The 9,495-nt window shown below is 46.4% G+C and overlaps 6 protein-coding genes across 6 annotated transcripts; all 6 read left to right on the top strand.

Moving 5' to 3' along the window:
• Window positions 1-236: 236 nt before the first annotated feature.
• On the top strand, window positions 237-632 carry LSM04_001037 (RNA polymerase; the record flags this gene model as incomplete). The annotated part of the gene is made up of 1 exon (XM_067333115.1): window positions 237-632. The coding sequence occupies one exon, from the start codon at window positions 237-239 to the stop codon at window positions 630-632; it is 396 nt and encodes a 131-aa protein (XP_067185541.1).
• Window positions 633-1,842: 1,210 nt separating this feature from the next.
• Window positions 1,843-2,379, top strand: LSM04_008569 (Amastin surface glycoprotein; the record flags this gene model as incomplete). The annotated part of the gene is made up of 1 exon (XM_067333114.1): window positions 1,843-2,379. One exon carries the CDS (start codon window positions 1,843-1,845, stop codon window positions 2,377-2,379), a length of 537 nt encoding a protein of 178 aa, XP_067185868.1.
• Window positions 2,380-2,867: 488 nt separating this feature from the next.
• LSM04_004539 (RNA polymerase) lies at window positions 2,868-3,296 on the top strand (the record flags this gene model as incomplete). Its single annotated transcript, XM_067333112.1, has 1 exon — window positions 2,868-3,296. The coding sequence occupies one exon, from the start codon at window positions 2,868-2,870 to the stop codon at window positions 3,294-3,296; it is 429 nt and encodes a 142-aa protein (XP_067185691.1).
• Window positions 3,297-4,466: 1,170 nt separating this feature from the next.
• Window positions 4,467-5,003, top strand: LSM04_001259 (Amastin surface glycoprotein; the record flags this gene model as incomplete). The annotated part of the gene is made up of 1 exon (XM_067333111.1): window positions 4,467-5,003. One exon carries the CDS (start codon window positions 4,467-4,469, stop codon window positions 5,001-5,003), a length of 537 nt encoding a protein of 178 aa, XP_067185549.1.
• Window positions 5,004-5,490: 487 nt separating this feature from the next.
• LSM04_006508 (RNA polymerase) lies at window positions 5,491-5,919 on the top strand (the record flags this gene model as incomplete). The annotated part of the gene is made up of 1 exon (XM_067333110.1): window positions 5,491-5,919. The coding sequence occupies one exon, from the start codon at window positions 5,491-5,493 to the stop codon at window positions 5,917-5,919; it is 429 nt and encodes a 142-aa protein (XP_067185763.1).
• A 414-nt stretch (window positions 5,920-6,333) lies between these two features.
• LSM04_006915 (uncharacterized protein) lies at window positions 6,334-6,747 on the top strand (the record flags this gene model as incomplete). The annotated part of the gene is made up of 1 exon (XM_067333109.1): window positions 6,334-6,747. The coding sequence occupies one exon, from the start codon at window positions 6,334-6,336 to the stop codon at window positions 6,745-6,747; it is 414 nt and encodes a 137-aa protein (XP_067185790.1).
• Window positions 6,748-9,495: the final 2,748 nt, after the last annotated feature.

Genomic DNA, 9,495 nt, shown 5'->3' with positions numbered 1-9,495 from the left:
TGTATTTTTTTTTTTTTTATAGGATTTATTTGTTTTTCTTTTTATATCTCGGTCAATTTATTTTCTGTTTTTACTCTCTTTTCACCTGTGGCTCCGGGTTCACTTGGTGTGCGAGGTGGTGGTAGCACCCACCACTGCTATTGCTGTTGCTGCTGTTGTGTGCATGTGGTGTTTCTCTCCCCTCTCTTGTGTGGAGTGTGACTGGCGGCTGGCTGTGATAGGAGGTAGGAAGGCGCATGTCTGACCGGGACGACGACGACGACCGGCTGAGCCTCAACTTTGGCGAGGAGCACGAGGAGAGCACCCCGCGCAGCGACGACGAGCAGAGCGACGCGGCGGGTGTGGGCGCGGTGGGGCCGGCGGTGGCGGGCTCTGCGACGCGGCGCGACGACAAGGACCGCGTGACGGCGCCGGTGCTCACGAAGTACGAGCGGGCACGCATCCTCGGCACGCGGGCGCTGCAGATCAGCATGAACGCCCCTGTGCTGGTGGCGCTCGAGGGCGAGACGGACCCCCCTCACCATCGCCCAGAAGGAGCTCCGCGAGGGCGTCATCCCGCTCGTCATTCGGAGAGTGCTGCCGGACAACACGTACGAGGACTGGCGGATCGCCGAGTTGGACATCGACTTTGACAGGCCAGCGGACGAGCGCTATACAAACATATGACCCTCTTCGGGGTGCCTCGATGTGTGTGTGTGTGTCTGTCTGTCTCTTAGTTTGTGTGTGTACATCTGCTTTTGGTTTCGCTGCCGGCGCAGGCACACGTGTGTTGATGTTGTTGAGACCCTTTCAACTTTCCCCTCTCTCGCTCTGAATTCTCATCGGACTCTGTTGTTCTGGGGACTGTCATGTGCTTTTCTTGCCTTGCCTTTCCCCTTTTTTTTTTCTGTTACGGCTGGGGCCGCAGGGCCAGACAAGCTCGGGCAAAAACAAGAGGAAGGGACTATGAACTGCCGCAGTGTATTTGTGTTGGGTTCAGCATTTTTGGCCAGCGCGTCTGCTGTGTGTGCACACATATTTCCCGTGCTTGAGCGGAATGTCGGTGGAAAGAAGACGGTTCAAACACTGTGGTACAGCAAGACGACTGGGATCAGCTGTGCCTGAGGGAATGTTAACGGCAGCCCTTGCGGGAATACAAGACGTACTTCCGGGTCTGTGGGGGTGTTACCGTGGGTGGAGCTGCTCTTGGAGCTCTCTCATATATATATATATATATATATATATATTGAATGGAGTGCAGCTGTTGATTGGTTGCAGGTGTTCTTTCTTTGGGGTCGCCCTTTTTCATTTTTATGCTTTTGGGTTTCTGCGCTTGCGGGATATGTGTTGGGTTCGTTGTGTATGGATATATAAGTGGCTATCGCCGTGATGATGAGATCCTGGCTGCTCGGTACAGTCCCTACAAGGACAGGGTCTATAGTTTCACAGTTTCCTTCTATCTTATCTGTGCCGCATGTGTGATTTTCCTCGTCACCTCCATCATGCAGTGTGGTGCATAGATGTAACTTATGGTGTGGTTTCACGCAACTTCTACTATATACTTCTAGCTATGCTCTTGTGACTGTGTACTCTGATTTTCCGGGGTCATATATGCAAGTGGTGTTAAGTTCTGTTGTTTCGGTTTATTGTTTATTCACTTTTGTGATGGTTTCTGTTGTTGTTCTTAGTGGGTCCTTTCACTGCATTGTTTTGTTACCCTCTCTCCCTTCTGCCCCCTTCCTCCCCTTTACTGACTCACGCGTTGCCGGGAGGGTGATGATATGCTATTTTTCCCCCTTTCTCTCTTATTTTTACAGTAAAAAAGTTTAAGGCCATCCCCACGAAACCAACTGCACGAAAGCCATGATCTGCTCTCGTATAATTGTATTGATTCTTGTAATTGCCGCCACGGCGTGTGCTGCATGCGCAAACGTTTTTGCTCTATTCTATGGTGATAATCTTGGAATCAAGACGATTCAGACACTGTGGTATTCTAAGACGAGGGCGGGTGGTGCTGATACTGTTTCCAAGGTGGCTGACAGTCCCTGCGAACAGTACAAGACGTTCTTCACTGTCAGTGAAGGTGTTGCCGTGGGAGCGGCCGGTCTCGGCTTCATCGTTTTTCTTCTTGCCATTGCCCAGTTGGCTATGCGATCAAGAGTATGTTGTCTTAAGGTTTTTATATCTCTATTGCTCTTGCTTGCATTCTGCGCTGCTGGGGTCTGTGTGGCGCTCTCTGTCTACGGGTACTTGAAGGGTTACTGTCAGGATGACGCACTGCTTGCCCCCATCTATGGCTCCTTTCAAGAGCGAAAATTTAACTTCTCGCTGGCATTTTACCTTATATGTGCTTCGTGTGGCCTGTTTCTGATTGCCGACATCTTTGAGTGCTGCGCGTAGACAAACATATGGGGTGGCTCTCTGCATTGCTTGTGGTCTGTACCTTGTGTCCCCCGGGTTTGGCCCTGTTACGTTCGCAACCACCTGTTGGTACAGACTATTAGAAATCAAGCTTTTGCGTGACACCCTCTTAATTTACTCTCCCAACTATTTTTTTTCCTCTGATTTATTTATTTTTCTGTCTTTCAGTATGTCATTTCCTATATGTGTATACAGCCCGTTTCGATCCTGTCTAAGAGGCTCTAGACTAGTGTATTTTTTTTTTTTATAGGATTTATTTGTTTTTCTTTTTTATATCTCGGTCAATTTATTTTCTGTTTTTACTCTCTTTTCACCTGTGGCTCCGGGTTCACTTGGTGTGCGAGGTGGTGGTAGCACCCACCACTGCTATTGCTGTTGCTGCTGTTGTGTGCATGTGGTGTTTCTCCCCCCCCTCTCTTGTGTGGAGTGTGACTGGCGGCTGGCTGTGATAGGAGGTAGGAAGGCGCATGTCTGACCGGGACGACGACGACGACCGGCTGAGCCTCAACTTTGGCGAGGAGCACGAGGAGAGCACCCCGCGCAGCGACGACGAGCAGAGCGACGCGGCGGGTGTGGGCGCGGTGGGGCCGGCGGTGGCGGGCTCTGCGACGCGGCGCGACGACAAGGACCGCGTGACGGCGCCGGTGCTCACGAAGTACGAGCGGGCACGCATCCTCGGCACGCGGGCGCTGCAGATCAGCATGAACGCCCCTGTGCTGGTGGCGCTCGAGGGCGAGACGGACCCCCTCACCATCGCCCAGAAGGAGCTCCGCGAGGGCGTCATCCCGCTCGTCATTCGGAGAGTGCTGCCGGACAACACGTACGAGGACTGGCGGATCGCCGAGTTGGACATCGACTTTGACAGGCCAGCGGACGAGCGCTATACAAACATATGACCCTCTTCGGGGGTGCCTCGATGTGTGTGTGTGTGTCTGTCTGTCTCTTAGTTTGTGTGTGTACATCTGCTTTTGGTTTCGCTGCCGGCGCAGGCACACGTGTGTTGATGTTGTTGAGACCCTTTCAACTTTCCCCTCTCTCGCTCTGAATTCTCATCGGACTCTGTTGTTCTGGGGACTGTCATGTGCTTTTCTTGCCTTGCCTTTCCCCTTTTTTTTTTCTGTTACGGCTGGGGCCGCAGGGCCAGACAAGCTCGGGCAAAAACAAGAGGAAGGGACTATGAACTGCCGCAGTGTATTTGTGTTGGGTTCAGCATTTTTGGCCAGCGCGTCTGCTGTGTGTGCACACATATTTCCCGTGCTTGAGCGGAATGTCGGTGGAAAGAAGACGGTTCAAACACTGTGGTACAGCAAGACGACTGGGATCAGCTGTGCCTGAGGGAATGTTAACGGCAGCCCTTGCGGGGAATACAAGACGTACTTCCGGGTCTGTGGGGGTGTTACCGTGGGTGGAGCTGCTCTTGGAGCTCTCTCATATATATATATATATATATTGAATGGAGTGCAGCTGTTGATTGGTTGCAGGTGTTCTTTCTTTGGGGTCGCCCTTTTTCATTTTTATGCTTTTGGGTTTCTGCGCTTGCGGGATATGTGTTGGGTTCGTTGTGTATGGATATATAAGTGGCTATCGCCGTGATGATGAGATCCTGGCTGCTCGGTACAGTCCCTACAAGGACAGGGTCTATAGTTTCACAGTTTCCTTCTATCTTATCTGTGCCGCATGTGTGATTTTCCTCGTCACCTCCATCATGCAGTGTGGTGCATAGATGTAACTTATGGTGTGGTTTCACGCAACTTCTACTATATACTTCTAGCTATGCTCTTGTGACTGTGTACTCTGATTTTCCGGGGTCATATATGCAAGTGGTGTTAAGTTCTGTTGTTTCGGTTTATTGTTTATTCACTTTTGTGATGGTTTCTGTTGTTGTTCTTAGTGGGTCCTTTCACTGCATTGTTTTGTTACCCTCTCTCCCTTCTGCCCCCTTCCTCCCCTTTACTGACTCACGCGTTGCCGGGAGGGTGATGATATGCTATTTTTCCCCCTTTCTCTCTTATTTTTACAGTAAAAAAGTTTAAGGCCATCCCCACGAAACCAACTGCACGAAAGCCATGATCTGCTCTCGTATAATTGTATTGATTCTTGTAATTGCCGCCACGGCGTGTGCTGCATGCGCAAACGTTTTTGCTCTATTCTATGGTGATAATCTTGGAATCAAGACGATTCAGACACTGTGGTATTCTAAGACGAGGGCGGGTGGTGCTGATACTGTTTCCAAGGTGGCTGACAGTCCCTGCGAACAGTACAAGACGTTCTTCACTGTCAGTGAAGGTGTTGCCGTGGGAGCGGCCGGTCTCGGCTTCATCGTTTTTCTTCTTGCCATTGCCCAGTTGGCTATGCGATCAAGAGTATGTTGTCTTAAGGTTTTTATATCTCTATTGCTCTTGCTTGCATTCTGCGCTGCTGGGGTCTGTGTGGCGCTCTCTGTCTACGGGTACTTGAAGGGTTACTGTCAGGATGACGCGCTGCTTGCCCCCATCTATGGCTCCTTTCAAGAGCGAAAATTTAACTTCTCGCTGGCATTTTACCTTATATGTGCTTCGTGTGGCCTGTTTCTGATTGCCGACATCTTTGAGTGCTGCGCGTAGACAAACATATGGGGTGGCTCTCTGCATTGCTTGTGGTCTGTACCTTGTGTCCCCCGGGTTTGGCCCTGTTACGTTCGCAACCACCTGTTGGTACAGACTATTAGAAATCAAGCTTTTGCGTGACACCCTCTTAATTTACTCTCCCAACTATTTTTTTTCCTCTGATTTATTTATTTTTCTGTCTTTCAGTATGTCATTTCCTATATGTGTATACAGCCCGTTTCGATCCTGTCTAAGAGGCTCTAGACTAGTGTATTTTTTTTTTTTATAGGATTTATTTGTTTTTCTTTTTTATATCTCGGTCAATTTATTTTCTGTTTTTACTCTCTTTTCACCTGTGGCTCCGGGTTCACTTGGTGTGCGAGGTGGTGGTAGCACCCACCACTGCTATTGCTGTTGCTGCTGTTGTGTGCATGTGGTGTTTCTCTCCCCCTCTCTTGTGTGGAGTGTGACTGGCGGCTGGCTGTGATAGGAGGTAGGAAGGCGCATGTCTGACCGGGACGACGACGACGACCGGCTGAGCCTCAACTTTGGCGAGGAGCACGAGGAGAGCACCCCGCGCAGCGACGACGAGCAGAGCGACGCGGCGGGTGTGGGCGCGGTGGGGCCGGCGGTGGCGGGCTCTGCGACGCGGCGCGACGACAAGGACCGCGTGACGGCGCCGGTGCTCACGAAGTACGAGCGGGCACGCATCCTCGGCACGCGGGCGCTGCAGATCAGCATGAACGCCCCTGTGCTGGTGGCGCTCGAGGGCGAGACGGACCCCCTCACCATCGCCCAGAAGGAGCTCCGCGAGGGCGTCATCCCGCTCGTCATTCGGAGAGTGCTGCCGGACAACACGTACGAGGACTGGCGGATCGCCGAGTTGGACATCGACTTTGACAGGCCAGCGGACGAGCGCTATACAAACATATGACCCTCTTCGGGGTGCCTCGATGTGTGTGTGTGTGTCTGTCTGTCTCTTAGTTTGTGTGTGTACATCTGCTTTTGGTTTCGCTGCCGGCGCAGGCACACGTGTGTTGATGTTGTTGAGACCCTTTCAACTTTCCCCTCTCTCGCTCTGAATTCTCATCGGACTCTGTTGTTCTGGGGACTGTCATGTGCTTTTCTTGCCTTGCCTTTCCCCTTTTTTTTTCTGTTACGGCTGGGGCCGCAGGGCAAAAAGAAGCTCAGGCAAACACTCAAAGAAGGAACCATGGGTTTGTTGGAAGTATCTGTCATGATTACAGCATTTTTGGGTACTGCGTCTGCTGTGAGCTCAAACGTATCTCCTCTGTTTGAAAAGGATGTTGGTATTACGAAGGTTATTCAAACCCTATGATACACCAAGATGATCACAGCTCTTACTAGTGTCATTACGATGGTGATGGACAGCACCAGTAGCGAGTACTTTTTGTTTTCTCTTATTTCTGGTGCAGGTGTCTTGGCTGGTGTTGTGTTTGGTGGAATGTTTGTCGCTGTCGCGGTGGCGCAGCTTATTTTTGTAAAAACCACTTGCTGTTTCTTGGTGTATTTGTGGATGCTAATGGTACTTTCTCTTTGTGGGTGTGCAGGCAGTGTTGCTCTCTCTTTGTTTGGCTACTTGAAGTGCTACTGCCAGGATGATATTCTCTTAGCAGAGATGTACGCGCCCCTTTACGACAAAGAATACAAATTTTCAATTGGCTTCTTCCTCATTTGTGGTGCAAGCTTTTTATTTTTGGTTGCCATCATCATCCAGGGTCTCGTAAGAGCTCCAAAGTAATTGCATTAATTTCCTTACTTCTTTCTTTCTTCGTTTGCTTTTGATGCATTGGGAGAAGGCATCAATAGATAATTTATCCTTGATTTTTTTTTGATTTTAATTAAACCTGTTATTTTCGTCATATATCATAAGGTTAGGGTAAAAAATTGCTTGTGCACGTGCCACCTTGTCGTTGTAGGATAAGGATAGTATTTCTGAAAGGTGGTCATTCTGTGCTCTTTCTATATATATGAAACCAAGATCCCCCTATTGGTGGTATCATCTTTTTTTTGCTTATTTTTTTTTGTTTCTTGACTCCCCTTGTTTCATGGTTTTGGGTGAGGTTCTTTTTATATCCCTTTATATTGTAATCTTTTGTGTTCTTTTTTATATTATTTGGAAGTTGTGGATATGTATGGATAAGTAAATTTCCGTATTTATCTACAAATATAATACCTATATAAGGTATTGCAAATACATGTTGTGTGCAGCTGAACATGCACTCTATAAACATATATCAATTGTTATACTTCTATCTATATGGGGGATATGTGTTTTTGTCTTTTCTTTTAAGGGAAAAGTTTTTGATGATGGTTTTTATGAGAGCTTACCAGAAGAATAGTTATTCTTTATTGTTTCTTTATGATAGAAATTAAATAACCTCTTCTTTCCTTGGATTTATCTTAATATAGATCATGGCGAAGTGCAAATTTTAAAATTAAAACAGTAGTAAGTTAAATACATCTTGTCTACGCAGCATACTTACAAGGAAATTGGAATGATCGCCTGGTACATTCATCTTTGCAAAGTTTATGCAGCGTAATAGTACCACAACTTTCTATTTTGAATTCCCCCTTGTGACTACTCCACATCTAACCCATCATTTTGGTGGAATTCTTGCCTTACAAGTGTTAATACAGTGGTTGTACAAATGAACCAGAGGACAGGGAAAAGGATAATAAATGAGGATGCATTGCGTTACTTCAATGGGTCGAATTAACCATATCACGGAACTGTGAGTTCTATATTTATATCTATATCTCTGTGCCTTTAAGGAACGGCGTTCATCTTTTGGGTCCTTCAACTGGAAGAACTACGAAGAACTAGAATTGATATTTCACAACCACCACCAGGCGTAATTTAGAGGAGGAGGGTTTCCGAACAGAGCCGAACAGAAGAGAAATGTAAGTGGAGACATAATCCGAACCGGAAAAGAAAAAAAAAAACACATGAATTGCTGATGCGGCGTGATAATGGGATAAATGAAATGCTGCAAAAAAGGAAAACTCCCAACAAATTATCCCAAATAACTCTGCAACAGCATGGCGTTATGGAAACAATACCCCCGCATCTGCCAAGTAAAGCCAAACTGGAACAAATCCAGTAATGGCATTGAATAAATTGGTGTAACGGATAGTCTAAAACGAGAGTCTACAAGAATATATCCTCCTAGGGGCTTGTGGCTGGGATATTCGTGGAATATAGGGTCTTAACAGAGAAGAAAAAAGAGCCTGGCAATACAAAGCTCGTAAGGGGAAAAAGATTTAAAAAAGTTCACACATTTAATAGGGCTTTGGAATTCCTTTTAAATATAACGCGAGGACATTTTTCAGAGGTCTGCTTTCTGTCCAATTTATTCCACACCAGCTAAACCAAACCCAACTTAGAATAAGAGATGTTTATATTTCGAATCCTGGGTATATGCCCTAAATGAAGGGATGCCCACTTTACAGGCCTGAGTGGGAAGTTAGTTGTGTACCAAACTGCTTATGCTTCATGCCGCAGAGAGAAAGTGCAGGACTTTTGGATACAGAAGATTTGGAAGAAAAAAAATTATTTGCGAGCAAATACCCCGTTCCAACTCTGAAGAAATTCCCGGCTTTCTTTAGTTTTTTGGCTGGCGTCGCGTGATTGTGCGCTGTTCACTTCTGTTTAAGTGCATTGGGGAGGTTTTGGTAAAGACAGAGAGTGGGTGTGAACAGGAGTTCCAAATGATTTTCCAAACAGCAACAGTGGTGCCATTCTTTTGGCTTTTTTTTCTTTTTTACAGTGGTTTGAAAAAAAAAGAAAAAAACATTTGATGGGAAATCCAAACATTTGCATTAACAACACGACGATAATGGATATTTTCAACAAAAGCGGTGCCTATTTGGAATTATTTAGAATAGAGGCAGCGATAATTGGATAGAAAAAATTTTTTTTGCGTTTTCACAGTATACAAGCAGCGAGGTGCGGTTTGGTGCCAGAAGAATAACCCAGAGGAGAGGACATAACAAGAATGTAGACGAAATTAAAGTGGGTGATGCTTGCAATAGGAGGGAGAGGCAAAAAACAATCGATATGGTTGTTTTTTAGAAAACGGTACTGTATGGTCTTTTCAGATGATATAGGACAAGTCGTTTTTTTTTCTCGTTTGCCGTTTCTATTTCTTCTTTTGGGGATAAAGTAAGGAATGGAGTACTAGTTCAAATAAAGTTTTTTTTTTTTTTGCAAGTATTGTAGATATATACAGTTTTGAGCCGGACAAGTTTTTACCGTGTGTTTATACGTCTACGCAGGATCGCTGTAACGTGGGATTTTTTATTTTATTTTTACTTTATTTTCTCGTGGAGACTGTTTTTCATGACGATTTTGTCTTTTATACTTTTTATGTGGGACTTGTGTCTGTATATATATGTTTTTTGTTCTTGCTGGGATTTTTATTTAGTTGTTGTTATTGTTATTCTTTTTGTTCCTCTGGAACCTGAAAAGAAGGGCGTCGTCCTGATA

This window comes from Trypanosoma melophagium (assembly GCF_022059095.1).
Source record: "Trypanosoma melophagium isolate St. Kilda chromosome Unknown ctg9segment0, whole genome shotgun sequence".
Classification (NCBI taxonomy): domain Eukaryota; phylum Euglenozoa; class Kinetoplastea; order Trypanosomatida; family Trypanosomatidae; genus Trypanosoma; species Trypanosoma melophagium.
This window is presented reverse-complemented; position numbering and strand designations above follow the sequence as displayed.